Source organism: Pisolithus orientalis (assembly GCF_024613125.1).
Source record: "Pisolithus orientalis strain OTSU chromosome Unknown F5J12scaffold_8, whole genome shotgun sequence".
In the NCBI taxonomy this organism is placed as follows: domain Eukaryota; kingdom Fungi; phylum Basidiomycota; class Agaricomycetes; order Boletales; family Pisolithaceae; genus Pisolithus; species Pisolithus orientalis.
Genome location: NW_026260789.1, coordinates 72,343 through 87,905, shown reverse-complemented (window position 1 = coordinate 87,905; position 15,563 = coordinate 72,343). Strand labels below are relative to the sequence as shown.

The 15,563-nt window shown below is 45.2% G+C and overlaps 3 protein-coding genes across 3 annotated transcripts; 2 read left to right on the top strand and 1 right to left on the bottom strand.

The window, feature by feature from the left end:
* Positions 1-802: 802 nt before the first annotated feature.
* F5J12DRAFT_781371 (uncharacterized protein) lies at positions 803-3,187 on the top strand (the record flags this gene model as incomplete). The annotated part of the gene is made up of 13 exons (XM_051742556.1): positions 803-911; positions 972-989; positions 1,031-1,065; positions 1,108-1,141; positions 1,322-1,381; positions 1,720-1,727; positions 1,789-1,957; positions 2,110-2,137; positions 2,198-2,252; positions 2,298-2,693; positions 2,734-2,864; positions 2,911-3,036; positions 3,070-3,187. 13 exons carry the CDS (start codon positions 803-805, stop codon positions 3,185-3,187), a joined length of 1,287 nt encoding a protein of 428 aa, XP_051601598.1.
* Positions 3,188-13,173: 9,986 nt separating this feature from the next.
* On the top strand, positions 13,174-14,358 carry F5J12DRAFT_817885 (V-snare-domain-containing protein). The gene is made up of 6 exons (XM_051745157.1): positions 13,174-13,524; positions 13,579-13,716; positions 13,768-13,829; positions 13,877-13,963; positions 14,025-14,107; positions 14,159-14,358. Exons 1-6 carry the CDS (start codon positions 13,342-13,344, stop codon positions 14,281-14,283), a joined length of 678 nt encoding a protein of 225 aa, XP_051601597.1. The 5' UTR covers positions 13,174-13,341; the 3' UTR covers positions 14,284-14,358.
* F5J12DRAFT_904607 (uncharacterized protein) lies at positions 14,347-15,498 on the bottom strand (the record flags this gene model as incomplete). The annotated part of the gene is made up of 3 exons (XM_051748549.1): positions 14,347-14,658; positions 14,733-15,202; positions 15,288-15,498. 3 exons carry the CDS (start codon positions 15,496-15,498, stop codon positions 14,347-14,349), a joined length of 993 nt encoding a protein of 330 aa, XP_051601596.1.
* Between the last annotated feature and the right edge of the window lie 65 nt (positions 15,499-15,563).

The following is a 15,563-nucleotide window of genomic DNA, read 5'->3' as shown; positions in this document are numbered from 1 at the left end:
TATATACTTGAGTCTTATGTACCATTGTTTGGCCACAGTCCAACTAGCGAGGTCACCATCAATGTCACATTCTTGGCCTCGGCGCATGTTCAGTTGCCATGAGTGCCAGCAACTTCCTCTGAGTCAGTACCGTGTGTCGTACTATACATCGTGAATAGCGATGTCACATGACTCCACTGTCACCGGATTCGGCTTCTATATACTAAATACTAAATGTTCGCTTGACATTCTCGTAATTGCATTGTCGAGCCGAGCAAGCACTCCCTCATGCCATTGGCTGAGCGGTAGTGGTGGCTTACCCTTGGGATTTCACAGAAAATGTATTGTAGTAGCACTACCGGATCATTTAATACATGTAGTCACTTATTGAAACCGGAAATCGGCCTAGCAGTGACTGACCACTCCGTATATAGTCCTATGTAATGTTCCAGAGACACATCCAAAGTACGGGTAGACACATGTGATAATCATGACAGCCGTGACATTGTTCATGTCACAATTAAGGTTGTGTCCAAGATTATCATAGGTCTCACTACGTGACCTGTCCAAAATCAAGATCTGTGCATCCGAGTATCCAGATTGACATGGTCTTTTGCTCCTCTCCTCTTGCCACACAGTGTCTCCCTCACCGACCGTTGTTGTGTTATCCCACTCTCTGGCCCCACTGCATCTCAGCAAAATTTTTGGTATGTCGTCGTCCTCTGGATCTCTCGCACCTCTCCCTCTCTAAACACAAAATAGGTATGTCGTGCTGCATCTCCCTTCAAAAAAAAAACAAAAAAGGTATGTTGTCGAACCTCTCATGGCTTCAACACTCACATCACACACCAGGATGCTGCCATTCTTCTCAGTCTATTGCACGTTGTTCAGTGTCCCATACTACTCACAAAGCCCATTCATTCAAAAAGAAGGTAAGTAGCTTCGCAGCATCCCTCTACAACTCACAAAACACCCCCCCCCCCTCTCGCCAGGTCTCATCCAAAAAACAGGTATGTCATCCCAGTGCGCAGCGTCTCTCTACCACTCACAGAACACCCCCTTGCCATGCTCATCCAAAAAAAAAAGGTATGTCGTCCCAGCTTCGCGGCATCCCTCTACAACTCACAGAACACCCCCTCGCCATGCCTCATCCAAAAAAAAGGTATGTCATTCCAGCTCGCGCAGTGTCCCTCTACAACTCACAAAACACCCACAGAACACCCCCTTGCTGTGCTCATCCAAAAAAAAAGGTGTGTTGTCCCAGCTTCGCAGCGTCCCTCTACAATTCACAGAACACCCCCTCGCTGTGCCTTATCAAAAAAAAAAAGGTATGTCATCCCAGGTTGTGGCATCCCTCTACCACTCACAGAACACCCCCTTGCTGTGTCTCATCCTACAAAAGGTATGTTGTCCCAGTTCCTGGTGTCCCTGTACCACTCACAAAACACACTAGTAGGCTATCAATTCATATCTCCCTCCTGCCACACTGCATCTCCCTTGCTGTGTCTCATCCAATAAGGTATGTTGTTGGACTTCTACTTCATGGTGTCCAGATGATACTTACATATCACCCTCTTTGGTCTGCTTATCCAGTGCCCAGTGTTGTGTAGTTGCATACATTGGCTTCTCTTTTCCATAAATATGTAGATATCTATCCCTGCTGCATGATATATGTACTAAACTAAATGCATTTATTGTTATCTTACTGCTTGTCCCCTACACCTTCTGTGTCTTGTAAAGATAATAAGGTATGCTACTGTTCCCTTCTGTGTCATATGTTGCTGCCACTCACTAATGTTGGCATAATAGACTCAGATGGTGAAGACCAAGCAGACAGCTAAGAAGACCACTGGGGGTAGAGCTCCCAGGGTATCTCTTGCTGGTCTGAAAGCTAGGGAAAAACATGCTGCCAAGTCAAGCAAGGCCCATGCTAGGAAGGCCCCTGTTGCCAAGAAGAGAAGGATGAGGAACTTGGCAAGTCTCTTTTTATATTCCATCCATCTTTCTAACATTCTATGCAGTTCTGTGTGATGTGCAGGGATGGAGGGACATTGTGGCCTTGTGATCAGGCAGGTTGCAGAAGGGTAGTGTGTAACAAGTGTGTTGTAGTACCTGAGGATTGCCTTGCAGAGGTCACCCAGCTTCCTGTGACCTTCAGGTGTGTTAACCTCCCTTTTATGAATTAATTCCATTGACTCAAACTCTGGATGAACTTCAGGTGTGTTTCCTGTCATTGGAAAATGACAAGATTTGAAAGTCCTCAGCCCTATTTTGTAAGTGCATATTGCCACCCCAATCACTTCTAACTCCAAGTACAGGGCTTCTACTTGTCAGGCAAGCCAGTCCTGAAACACCCTCTTGTGGTCATTGGGGGGTTTGAGCATGCCACCACCTCTGAAGTGGCTGGTAACTCTACTGCCATTATCCACCTCCACCTTGAGTCTCTAGAGCTTGGCCATGCCCCTGTGCATATCCTTCACACCATGTTGCAGGGATATTTCAGACAAGACACCTACCACTTCTCACAACTGCCCTTCAACTTTGCCACTGAGGAGTCCAGAGCTGCCTATGACACTGCAGCATCAAAGCTAGCTTCAAGTCTGACTACCTTTGCTAAGGTAGTCATTTTCCTTACTACCCATACTGATGAAGACAGGGGGGATCTGTTCTCTGGAATGGAGAATAAGGTTCCAATAGCCACAGAGGTCTTTGAGGTAAGTCACCATTGTTTGACTGTCACTCCCATCTGACCAGTTGCAGTTTCTGCAAGGCCTTCTGTTACCCCTCTCCAACATTGTCAAGGGTGGAGACCTCATCTTCTTTGTATGTGGTTCTACTGTAAGGAAGGAGCAGAGCTTCCAAGGACTGAAGGCAGCTGTGCAACAGTAGGTTTTCTTTCAATGTTGGTGGTTATGGCTGACACCATATCAGCTTCAAGCCAAGGTCCATGTTGCTTTTTGATGCTGAGAGACTTCAACTAGTCACCACCATTCCCTTCCTCATGAGTGTCCTTGACTCCACCCTTGTTCAAGGCTTCCATGTCCAAAGTGCAGTCAGGTATGCCCTGAATGACTGTGGTATGTTGGGTAGGCACTCCAACATCATCCTGATGTTGTGGCAGGAGAAGGTAGTGGTGGAGAAATTTGTCTGGACTGACAAGTTCATCAGGCCTTGGGGACAACAATTGCCTGCCCAGTGCCCTCAGTAGTTATAGCATTCAGAAGTGGGAAGCTGGTTGTTCAGGGCAGACTTATTCCTATGAGTGCAAGAATCCTGGCTGTGGGAAGGACACACAAGGCACATCTCAGCCTCCCCAAACCTATACTATCTGCATGTCCAAAGGGGCTACCAAACTGACACAGAGAAAGGGGCAAACATCATCCTGGCTGTTGGAATCTTTGTAAAATACCCTACCTTGATACATATGATATGCATGTACTACAATCAAAAATAGCTGCTTTGTGTTTTCAAATTTCATATGACATTGAATGTTCAGAAAAACAAGTAATTTCCTGCAGGACAATTCCTCCTTAAGTACTGATACACAACTGAGTAAATTTGCCCAATGTTAATTCCAATACAATGGCCAGATTGGTAGAGTTAACTTCAATACCACAGGATAAGGATAGGATATAGGATTTTTCCACAACCATGTGGGTTCAGCCAGCTAACTACCAAGGAAGTAGTGTACTGAGTAATAAGATTGGCCAGCCCCACTAACCCACTAGCAAGATATTGGTCTTTCTTGCAAAGTGTCTGCCCAACCACAACTCCAGGTCATGGTTCATTCCCCCCAGCCACATCAGCTGACCCCACTGCCAGGACATCATCCCTTCCCCCAGCCATGTCAGCTGGCCCCACTTCCAGGTCACTAATCTATCCCATAGCTGGTTTGGCCAACCCCACTTCCAGGTCACTAACCTATCCCATAGCTGTGTCAGCTGACACCACTTCCAGGTCACTAATTCATCCCATAGCTGTGTTGGCCAACCCCACTTCCAGGTCACTAATCTATCCCATAGCTGTGTTGGCTGACCCCACTTCTAGGTCACTAATTCATCACATAGCTGGGTCAGCCAACCCCACTTCTAGGACACTAATCTATCCCATAGCTGTGTCAGCTGACCCCACTTCCAGGACACTAACCTATCCCATAGCTGCATCGGCCAACCCCACTTCTAGGACACTAATTCATCCCATAGCTGTGTTGGCCAACCCCACTTCCAGGACACTAACCTATCCCATAGCTGCATCGGCCGACCCCACTTCTAGGACACTAATCTATCTCATAGCTGTGTTGGCTGACCCCACTTCTAGGACACTAATCTATCTCATAGCTGCATTGGCCGACCCCACTTCTAGGGCACTAATTCATCCCATAGCTGTGTTGGCTGACCCCACTTCCAGGACACTAACCTATCCCATAGCTGCATCGGCTGACCCCACTTCTAGGACACTAATCTATCTCATAGCTGCGTCAGCCAACCCCACTTTTAGGGCACTAATTCATCCCATAGCTGTGTTGGCTGACCCCACTTCCAGGACACTAACTTATCCCATAGCTGCATTGGCCGACCCCACTTCTAGGACACTAATCTATCTCATAGCTGTGTCAGCTGGCCTCACTTCTAGGACACTAATCTATCTCATAGCTGTGTCAGCCAACCCCACTTCTAGGGCACTAATTCATCCCATAGCTGTGTTGGCTGACCCCACTTCCAGGACACTAACCTATCCCATAGCTGCATCGGCTGACCCCACTTCTAGGACACTAATCTACCTCATAGCTGTGTCGGCCGACCCCACTTCTAGGACACTAATTCATCCCATAGCTGTGTCGGCCAACCCCACTTCCAGGACACTAATTCATCCCATAGCTGCATCAGCTGACCTCACTTCCAGGTCATCAATCCATCCTATAGTCATGTCAGCCGACCCCACTTCCAGGGAAGTTGATCCATCATCCTGTGACATAAGCTGACCCCACCTTCACAGTCCGGCCTACCCAACCCTAGGGACCACCGGCCAATGTCAGTAAGTCCCAGTTTCAGGACGAAATGTACATGTCAGATGACCCACTTTTAGGACTACAAGTGACTGAATCATGTGGTGGAGCTGATCACCAATCATAGTCATGTGACATACAACGTGTTGATACACGTGTAAGTCTAGTCGCATCTAGAGTCGGAACTATTAAGGATATTTCCAACACTCCCCCTCGCTCTAGAATGGTAAGTTTACCAAACCCATCGACGAGCGATTAGTTTCAAATTTTTGCCATGTCAAAGATTTTGTAAGACTGTCTGCCTTTTGTTTATCGGTTTGAACATATTCAATACTGAATAAACCATCTTGAACACATTTGTGAACGAAGTGCCATTGGACGTCTATATGTTTTGACTGTCCATCAGATACAGGATTCTCAGCTATAAAGCGAGCTCCCATATTGTCACAGTATAATATGGTCTTTTCTGTTTTTAGTTTAAGTTCCTCAAATAGCATATGAAGCCATTTGATTTGACGTGCAGCATCACATAAAGCCATATATTTGGCTTCAGTGGAAGAGAGTGCAATGGTCTTCTGTTTGCGAGAGTGCCAAGAGATGAGAGAATTGCCAAGATACATGGCATAACTGGTAGTGGAATGATGAGTGTCTTTATTTGAAGCCCAATTGGAATCTGCAAATCCAAAGATCCTTGACTTGAGTCCAGAATAATATAAAGCCAATTTTGGAGTAGATGCAACATAGCAAACTATGTGCAGGGCTTTATTGTGATGATCCTCTGTGGGATTCACCATATATTGTGACATGCAAATGACAGCAAACGCAATGTCTGGATGAGTTCCTAGAGCCATATAGAGTAATGACCCTATTATTGATTGATACTGGGATCGAATGGATAAAGTTGCTTGATAATCCAATGGTGCTTTTTCTGGTTGGTATCCCGAAGGTAATGGAGTGCAAACATTTCGAGCACTCTCCATGTTAAACCTTTTAATGACCTTTTTAACATATGGTATTTGATCCAAGTAAATTTCTTTCTTGGAGCGATTTCGGTGAACTTGAATACCAAGATATTCCTTGACTTCACCAAGGTCTTGGGATTCCCATTTCTTCATAAATTCTTCTTTCTTGGCTTTTAGAAGATGTTTGTCTGATCCTAGGAATAATCCATCGTCAACATAGATGAGGAAAATGACTATGCCAGCTTTTGACAAGAAGATGTATATGCCAGCATCCACTTTTGAATGAATATAGCCCATGTGAAGAAGGGAAGCATGGAGGGCTTTATTCCATGCTAATGCTGCTTGCTTTAAGCCATATAGGGCTCTAAGCAGCTGATAAACCTTGTGTTCTTGACCCAAAATTTTGAAACCTTCTGGTTGCTCCATGTAGATTTCTTCATCGAGACTGCCATATAAAAAAGCAGTTTTTACATCCAGTGCTTCAGTTTCCCAATTCTTCTGAGCACAGAATGCGAGTAAGATTTGCACTGTCTCAAAACAAGCAACTGGAGAGAAGGTATCTTCAAAATCAGTTCCAAATTCTTGTGTGAAGTCTTTTGCCACAAGACAAGCTTTATAACAACCATCGCTTTTGATAGCGAAAACCCATCGACACTTGACTGGTTTCCAATCTCTTGGTGGTTCCACCAAAGTCCATACTTGTCATTCTTCTATCGACTTTAATTCATCTTTCATCACATCAAACCATTTCTTTTGTAAATCGGGAGATAACTTTAGCACATCTTTATAATGTTCCAGAGATTCTTTAACCCATGCAGCAAGTGCAAATTCAAAAGGATGCATTTCTGCTTCTTGACCAGGCATTCCTTTTGGAGAATCAGGAGTATCCAGAATAGGAGTAAGTGGAGATCCAGGAGATGGTGGTGTAGTTCCTTGTGGATGTTCAGTCCACTGATGAGGAACTTCAGGAGGTACTAATGCAGGAGGTAACCTTGGAGAAGGAGGTCTGCACTCTTCTGCATATCTCTGAATATCTTCTCTGGAATTGCGAGCATGCTGCTCAGCATTATGAATCCACTGTTGTGCTTGATCCCGATTTTGTTGTATATCTTGCTTGATTTCTACTGGAGGTCTATTTCCATAGATGTTTCCAGGACGAGATACTGGTATAAATCGATGCTTTGGACAAGGTTCTCTGTCATCGGCAGGAGGATGAGCTCTATGAACATTATGCGAGTCTCCTTGAATAAATTCTGGTTGATGAGGATGCCTAAGATGACAAGGGTCGACTGGTGTTACAGCAGTGGGTGCTCTTCTTGGAGCTCTATGCTGGTCCACAGCTCCCTGCTGTGGGTTTAGTGATTGTGGTGGAGTAACTGGACGAGGTGGTTGCCAGTGATGAGGCGGCAGTTGGATCTGATCAGGATCTGGAAATGAATGTAGGCTTTCAGCATCAGAAGATATAGATTCATGGTCAGTCTTCAGAATCAGGGTCAAAGGTTTCAGTCTTCTTGTTATCCAAACAGAAAGGAAAAGAGTCTTCTACGAATTTTGCAGTTCAGTGAAAGTATTATTTTTTGACCATGCAGAAAGTGGTATCCTTTTGTGTTAGGCTCGTAGCCTAGGAAAACCATCTCTACTGCATGTGGTTCCAACTTGTCTTTTCTTTGTTCTTTAGGAACCCATACATAAGCTTTGCAGCCAAAGGTGCGAAAATAAGTGATATCTGGAATTTTTCCTAAGAAAAGTTCGACCAGAGTTTTGAATAGGATCCTCTTAAGAGGAGTACAGTTGTACACATGAAGTGCACAATCGAAGGCAAAATTCCAGAAGCGTTTTGGAATGCAAGCATGATGTTGAATGGTCCCTGCTTTTTCCAGAATTGTCTGATTAAATTGTTCTGCATGACCATTTTGCTGAGGTTGATCAGCAATGGACAATTGGTGAGTAATACCACATGAAGAAAGGAGTGCTTTAAAGGTAGAACCCATGAATTCTCCCCCTTGATCCAAACAGAGCACAAGTAAATGATGGCCAGTCATATTTTGCATAGACACCAGCCAATTGGCAAATGCAGTATAAGTGTTGGATTTGTTACGAAGATAGAGACAAAAACCGTAAGATGAAAAATCATCCAAGAGGGTTAGAATGTATTTGGACCGGAAATAAGATTCGACCAGTAATTCAAGTAAGTCTGCATGGACCAACCCAAGAGGTTTTGTAGCACATTTCCAAGAAGGTTTAAAAGCTTTGGAAGACAATTTGCCCTGTGCACAACCTTTACATGAGGATTGCTCCCCCTGTAGATGTATGTCTTGTTTCAAGCCTAATCGGCAAATATGTCTGAGAACAGCCTGAGCTGGGTGACACATACGATTATGCCATAAAGACTCTTCATGTTCCTTATCCAGAGGGCAAAGGACCGTGAACGCATTGGTAGGTGGAAGCAGTATGCCCACAAACCAGTGTAGCGGTGAAGTCGGTGAAGCTACTTTCGCTTCAAGGACAGTCCAGCCATCTGGTGCTCAGATTGTCTTGCCAGTAAGTGTCACTGTACTCTTGTACCTGTTTTTCAAGAGTGCATTTCTTGAGCATTACCTCTTTGAAAAAAGAGGACTGTAAACAACATTATGTAGTGGCAGGTTACAGCCATTTTCCAGGTGAATAACCACTGTTCCTTCACCAAGAAGTTGTACTCAACTCATGCCAGCAGTTGAAGCAAGAGAAGGATTTTTAAATTCTCGATAGGTGAGGAAATCAGTTTTAAAAGGAGTCACATGGTGTGATGCTCCAGAATCCAACATCCATAAAGACTCACCCTTTGGAAGGTTCTGTTTTAGTTTTGCATATGACACACCCAAAGGGTAACAGTCATAAGAATCAAAGGCATGTCCATCAAATGCAGAAGGGAGATATCCCGATGCAGATTCATTTGGATCATACTTGATGTCTGGATTATGCTTTATACGAAAAGGTTTACATACAGGCTTTTCTGGCACAGATTTGTGAAATTGAGATAAGGACATAGTCTGGCAGTTTTTCTTTTTCTGATTCTTTATAAGTACGGATTTTCAGAGAGATCCTCTGTCATCACAATCATGTCCTCGAAATCGAGAGGCAGACTGATCAACAATCCGTTTCGGCGAAGCTGAACTGCCATTATCCTTAACATTCCTATCCTCCACCATGTTCTCACCAACCAAAATGGAAGTTCCCACTCGTACTGAGGGTTCACAGGAACCACTCATACATGTCCCATCCTGCTCAACAGGGGGAAGGGAAATCGTCCTCTGATAAGAGTCCAAGTTCTTCCATTGAGACTGTTCCCGAAGGGACGAGTCCAGCAGCTTGCAAGAGAGGGCTGCTCGGTGACAAATAGAACATTGACATGGTGTATTAGATTTAGGAATTTTGACATGAATCTTGACTAACTCAACTTGATCCAGTTGGAAATTAGCAATTTCCTCCAGATACCAAGGAGCAAGATTGCCAGTGGTAGCATCAACTGGATAATTGGAATTTTTTCCAACTGTTTCCATAGCCATAGTAAGATCTTGACGTGAAAGATCTGGATCATAGTTTTTGGTCTCTGTGATAACATGAGATCCGAGATAAGTATTAAGGTCATTTGAATAAACTCTTTCAACCGGAGTAGCTTCCGGGAGAGAATATTCTGGAGTATCTTCCCGAATGGGAATATCAAGAGCGGTTATATCAAAATCAGCAGCAGCATTTTCATAATTCTCAACGAGAGGTTGATCATAGTGATCACCAAACTATCCAGCATAAGAGTGAGTGTTTGGATCATAAGAGTCCTCAAGGAACTCTTCGATATAAGCAGAGTTAACTGCTTCTGCACCCTCTACTTCAAGATTATTGGCTCGGGCTTTGCCTTTGCCACATCGACAGTTCTGTCCATGGCCACAACCACCTGAACCAGATTGCTGTTGATTATGTGGGTAAGGAGTATAGCCTCCTCGTCCACATCCGTGACCTCCATGACCTCTTCCTCAGCCACCACAGCCTCGGAATGATCCAGAGCCTGATCCACTGATATGATCTTGAGTATTATGTCCTCCTCTGCAGATATTGCAAAGAGGAGGTTTATTCATGCATGCCAGAAGTGAATTTGATTCTTGTTTAATCTGAGTCTGAGAAGAAGACCCAGCCTTTTTGGTTTGGGGAAGTATAGATTTGCCTGATTTGTGGGCCCAGACCTCTTTCATGTGAGGTATAACAGTATCAGGAGAGAGTTGGTTGGCAGGGATAGATGATAAGATATTGACAGGTGCTTGTTCCCAAGCTTGGGACATAGCATGAACCAGGATGAGAGCTTTCATTTTATCATTTAGGGTTATACCCTGAGCTGCAATGGCCATAAGGAGCATTGTAATCTCTGAGATCTTGACCATAATATCATCCTTTGGTTTTATTTGAATATGAATGAGGTGTTGAAACTCCATGAAAGTAGTCATTGCAGATGGAGTGCCATAACTCATATTGAGAGCAAGCCACTTTTCATTTGAGGTGGCTAACCTGTCAATGGACATTGCAATCATTGGATTGCAATAATGAGTTAAAATCCCCTGAGCACGAGCATCAGAGGTATCCCATGCATCAAGTTCAGCTTGATTAGCACCAGCTCCAGGACGAGGAGTGGTACCGCCAACGATTCCCATAATACCGAGTGTTTGCATGTAAGCCTTCATTAGAACCAACCAAGAGGCATAGTTCAATCTGTTAAGTTTTGGGATTTGTTTCGAAAGACCTTTGGACATCTTTAAAAGTCCATTAGAAGGTGTTCGAATAAGAACGAGTGAGTCAGATGAATTTTAATGGATGGAGGATTTAATTGATGAAATCTGATTCATTTTGGTCTGCAAGCTGATGCTCTAGCAGCTTGAGATGGATGGCGCTTGTGAAGTTTGGGAATATGAGGACGAGGATTTCGCCAGACCTTTTCATGCTTTGTGCCTCTCTCAGTGAATCTCCTAGAAGAGATGCGAGAGTTGTTGCGCTCTAGACTTTCAAAGTCTAGCGGAGGGAAGTAGTGGTAGCTTAAGAAGCTCCAGTTGCAATCATGCAATGGTATTCCATCTGAATGAAATCCAAGATATGGATCAGTGCATGAATATGGTACATTAAAAGCATAAGAATGGCAAAAATGAAGATCTTTTACAAAAACTTCAAGACAATTGTAAGACTCGTCAATAATACAACTATCAGTTCCCATGTCGTATCACCCACCGGATACATACAGTACATCCAGAGTACTTGGAAGAGGATAGCTTCTGACGTATGGCTTGAGCTTCACGAGCTCTGCTAAGAGCCATAGTGCATATTCCTCGAGGTCAGGGTTCTGCGAGATAATCAAAAGTACCTTTCTCCATGACACGTTCGAGATCAGCAATAATCTCTGCTGTGCTGGGCCAGTAAGTGAAGTTAGCATTAGTGGGGTCTGTACCCCATGAAAGATGCCAGTTAGTAGGTGTATATTGCAGGCAATCTCCCATATCTGCTTCATCCCAGAACCGTCATATAAACATAAACAGACCGCTCTCAAAGCAGTCTCCTCTGCATCACCATTCTCAGAACCACCTGGGGATGCACCAGACATCAGTGCTTCCATCAACCCAAACTCCTCTGAAATGGAACTCAAGATGCTGGTTCCAAAGGTGGAGAGGAGGGATGATGCCATTGAAGCATGGGTCGTAGAGTGGGTGGACGTTGTAGTAGATATATACGAACGTATTGTGGGTGACTGAAAACGCTAGAACAGTGTCAAGGGCAGGATCTTCATAGTAAGCTGAAGGAAGATCACAACTGTTAAAATTGGCGATGGCATGCGGAGTCGACATATGAGTGAGTTTCGGGAAGAAGTCGGTTAGATATCCATGAAACATGCTATATGAAGGCCAGGGTAGAAGAAAAGTGATTTGAACCTGGGAAAGTGGGGCATAGTTTGCCACACTGTTTCCACGGTTTGCAGTGGAACAAGGTATGTAGCCACGTTTGGCTTCTTGAAGTATGCGACTGACAAGGGAATGGCCTCTCTCCAAGACAAACAGTCCTGTACATACAACATCTCAGTATACTCTATGATCTCTTTAACCACATACTTTCGCCACTTTCCATCATCATACATCCCGTCTCACTGTTCAGCAATATGAAGTTCAGTTTTCTTGGCAATGACCAAAGACATCTTTGTAATGACCATAGATTAGTTCCCGTAATGATTGTAAAAAACCACGAACAAATTAGAGTAAATCAAACTCAGCATTGTCATCAAGGATGACAGCAAGATCAAGCTCAGGATTGAGCAACTCGTTCATGGCTTGCACTTCCTCAGGAAGAGGAGTTGGTGCACGCCTAACAGGAGGTGCATCTAGTGCCTCAATAGCATCATAGGGTGGAACAGGATCTAGGTCAGTGTCGAAGTCGACATCAGGAAGATGGAAATGTAAATAATGCAGTGGAGGAGTTGGCGGATGAAGAATGAGATGCTGTAGCAGCTGCTCTGTGAAGAATTTGCTCTTGTAGCAACATCTGTTGCCTTCACCACCAAGCGGAGAGACCTAGAAAAGAAAGCCAAAACGTGGTAGAGCATACAAACAGCTCCCACAGGTAAATTGGATCATAACCACCATAATGAAGTAATAAAACTGCCTGGTTTAACCCAGCGGCCAGTGACATGGCGAAAACAACTACTACCATTCCTAGTGCATTTAGGCCTATGACATCCATCATGATTTGCCCATCGGCAGTGATCACTCAATGCAAATGTGTAAATAGCACACCAGCCTAGAAGGCGGGGCTCATAACCTATTGCACAGAGGAATGGGAGAAATGAAGAGCAATAAGCAAGAACACTTGCCTTTGTTAGAACAGTAGTAGATTTGAGTAATAAGCTTGGGGCTCAGTAGTTGTCATTTAGACAGAAGAAAGCAATGTGGAATTGCGATAGGGACTCTGGTCAAAAAGACTGAGTTTATATACATGTAGCTTTACGCACAGACCAGTAGCATATATGGAAAGAGCTAACTATGTATAGTAAAGAACAGCATAGAAGGTCATGGAATATGACGTATAGTATTGCATCATTGTGGAGCTGATCACCAATCATAGTCATGTGACATACAACGTGTTGATACACGTGTAAGTCTAGTCACATCTAGAGTTGGAACTATTAAGGATATTTCCAACATGGCGAGCGTAGCACGAAGTTAGCAGCACTCGACCATCACTTGCATGATTTTATGTAACTCGTGTGCTTACATCATGGTACCCGGCATCTGCCGCGCCTGTGGCCTGAGCTCCTGAGCGCAGTCCAACGTTGGCTCTGGTCAGTCAAACGCAACGTCCATTAATTGCAGGTCAAGGACACGTTTCATTATCATGGCGACGTATGATACTCTACACCGACAAAGCAGGACCCTCGAGTCCCTGTTTGACACCAAGCTGACCGCGTATTCACGTATGGCATCTGCTATTGCTCGGAATTCAGAAGATGTAGAAGCTGGGTGTTCACGGGAAAGGTGGCGTGACGTCGAGGGTGAAGTCGAGGATCTCTTGGAAAAGGTGAATGATGCAAATACTCATCCAATAGGTGTATCTGGCTGATACATGATACAGCTTAAGGAGACGAATGATGCTCTGCTTGCACTCTCCAACAATCCAAGGACATCACCGCCATCTCAATCCATGTCCCGTGCTATCCAACGACATCGGGAAGTATACCAGGATTACCTACGGGAGTTCCATCGGACAAAGGTGCGTGGTCCCTCGGTTATTCTTGATGTATGCTGATTCTCTTGCGTCTAGGGTAACGTGAAACAGGCTCTGGAACAAGCAGATCTCCTGGCGGGTGTACGCAATGATATAGAGTACGCGAACTTCATCGTTTTGGCGGTAAAGCTCACAGCCTTTGTAGCGCTTACAAGTCGTCCACTGCTGACGCCCTACTAGCGGAACGGGGGCGCATCGACAGCTCCCATCGAATGACGGACGATATCCTGGAGTGAGTATCCTTTGACACCGACTGTTTCCTTATCCCAGAAACTTAAGTGTCGGGTCATCAGACAAGCATATGAGACACGGGCCGAGTTCGGCCGTCAACGAACCACTTTATCTTCGGTCGGCAATCGAATGGCCGCTGTCGTCGGTAAGCCGGAGCGTATTCGTGGCATGAGTACATGATTGACGTGTACCGTAGAAACAATGCCTGGTATAAACAATCTTCTGTCGATGATAAAGAGTCGGAGGAGGCGAGATTCTGTTGTACTTGGGACTGTCATCGCCGTGTGCTTGATATTGCTTCTCAGTTATATCACTCGCTAGTCGCTGTTTTACATGCAAATACCCGTGTCTAATTGATGGCCCTGCGTCTTAATGTACCGGACTTCATCTTGCTGACTGCGGAGCAGCGTGATTTCGAAGGCGAAACTCGTGCCAATTGTTCTCCAGATGTCGGACCACACCCCACTCTTCTTCTCTAATGTCATCGTCGATCCAGGTCATCTCCACAGACCACCCCTTAACTTCAGCAACAGTAAGCACCATGTCCCAAGTGCGTCTGGTGCACCCTTCGATAGCGTGATAGTCCGACTCGACCAGGATGCGGTGAGGAGAACAAGCCGCTATGAGTGCCCTGTGGTTTGGCGAACGACCGTTTATAGCGGTGGACAACGACATGAAAACATTGCGATGGCGTTTCTGCACATCATCAGAAAGTAGTGCGAGATAACTCGTGATGGGAAACTCGCCTCTATAGCTTTCCAAGTCTCTACGCTAACGCCGCAGCTATGGAAGTCGATATTTATATGCAACCAACTGGCCTTGTATTTGTCGTGCATTCGATTCAAAAGGTCCAAGGTAGCTTGATGGGACTTTACACTGTGAAGGCTTATATTGCGACCGAGTTCTACTGCCACGTCCATCTGTGCCTCCAGAATGGCGAGCTGATGTTCAAGGGGGACCGTGAAAGGCGTTAGTTCCACAATGCTAGCAGAATGATCCACTGGGATGCGAGCAGCCCGATCGATACCAACTTCTCCTAACATCGCCCTTGGAAACGCTTCGAAGTTCTGGCGAAGCGTAAGGAGCACGTCCTCCAACAGCACGGGATCGGGTAAACAAGACAGCATCGTTCTAAACGTGTCTTCTCGTTCATTGGAAGGAGAGAAAAGTCGGCGGTAGTGTTCCTCCCGCGAAACACGTGGTTTCAGGGAGATCCAATGAGAAAACCACGGGTGACATCCTAGTATCGTGGTCAACGAAGGATTGATTGATCGTCAACCTACTTGGTAGAGAAAGCGAGCAGATGAGCATGACATGATGCTAACCGAAACACGGGACGACTTTTTCAGGATATCTCAACGCCAGATCTCGCACGAGGGACTGGTCGGAAGGGCGAGAAGACATGGCGCAAATTGTTATTGGTAGTTGGTCCATAGCTGCTGGCGTTACGGGTGAGTCTGTCGGGTGACAATGGACATCGACAACATGCTGCAAGACGCATGGCGATGGCATGGGTAGTTGCCACGGCGAAGACATCGTCGCACTGTGCAGAAAGGGGTTGAACTCGCGACAGACCACATATGCATCGCATCTCATCGACC

Bases quoted from the DNA above. Each gene is read 5' to 3' on its own strand.
- F5J12DRAFT_817885 (XM_051745157.1), top strand. From the start codon at position 13,342: ATGGCGACGTATGATACTCTACACCGACAAAGCAGGACCCTCGAGTCC. The intron at 13,525-13,578 runs GTGAATGATGCA...TACATGATACAG, and splicing joins TCGAGGATCTCTTGGAAAAG to CTTAAGGAGACGAATGATGC. The intron at 13,717-13,767 runs GTGCGTGGTCCC...TCTTGCGTCTAG, and splicing joins GGGAGTTCCATCGGACAAAG to GGTAACGTGAAACAGGCTCT.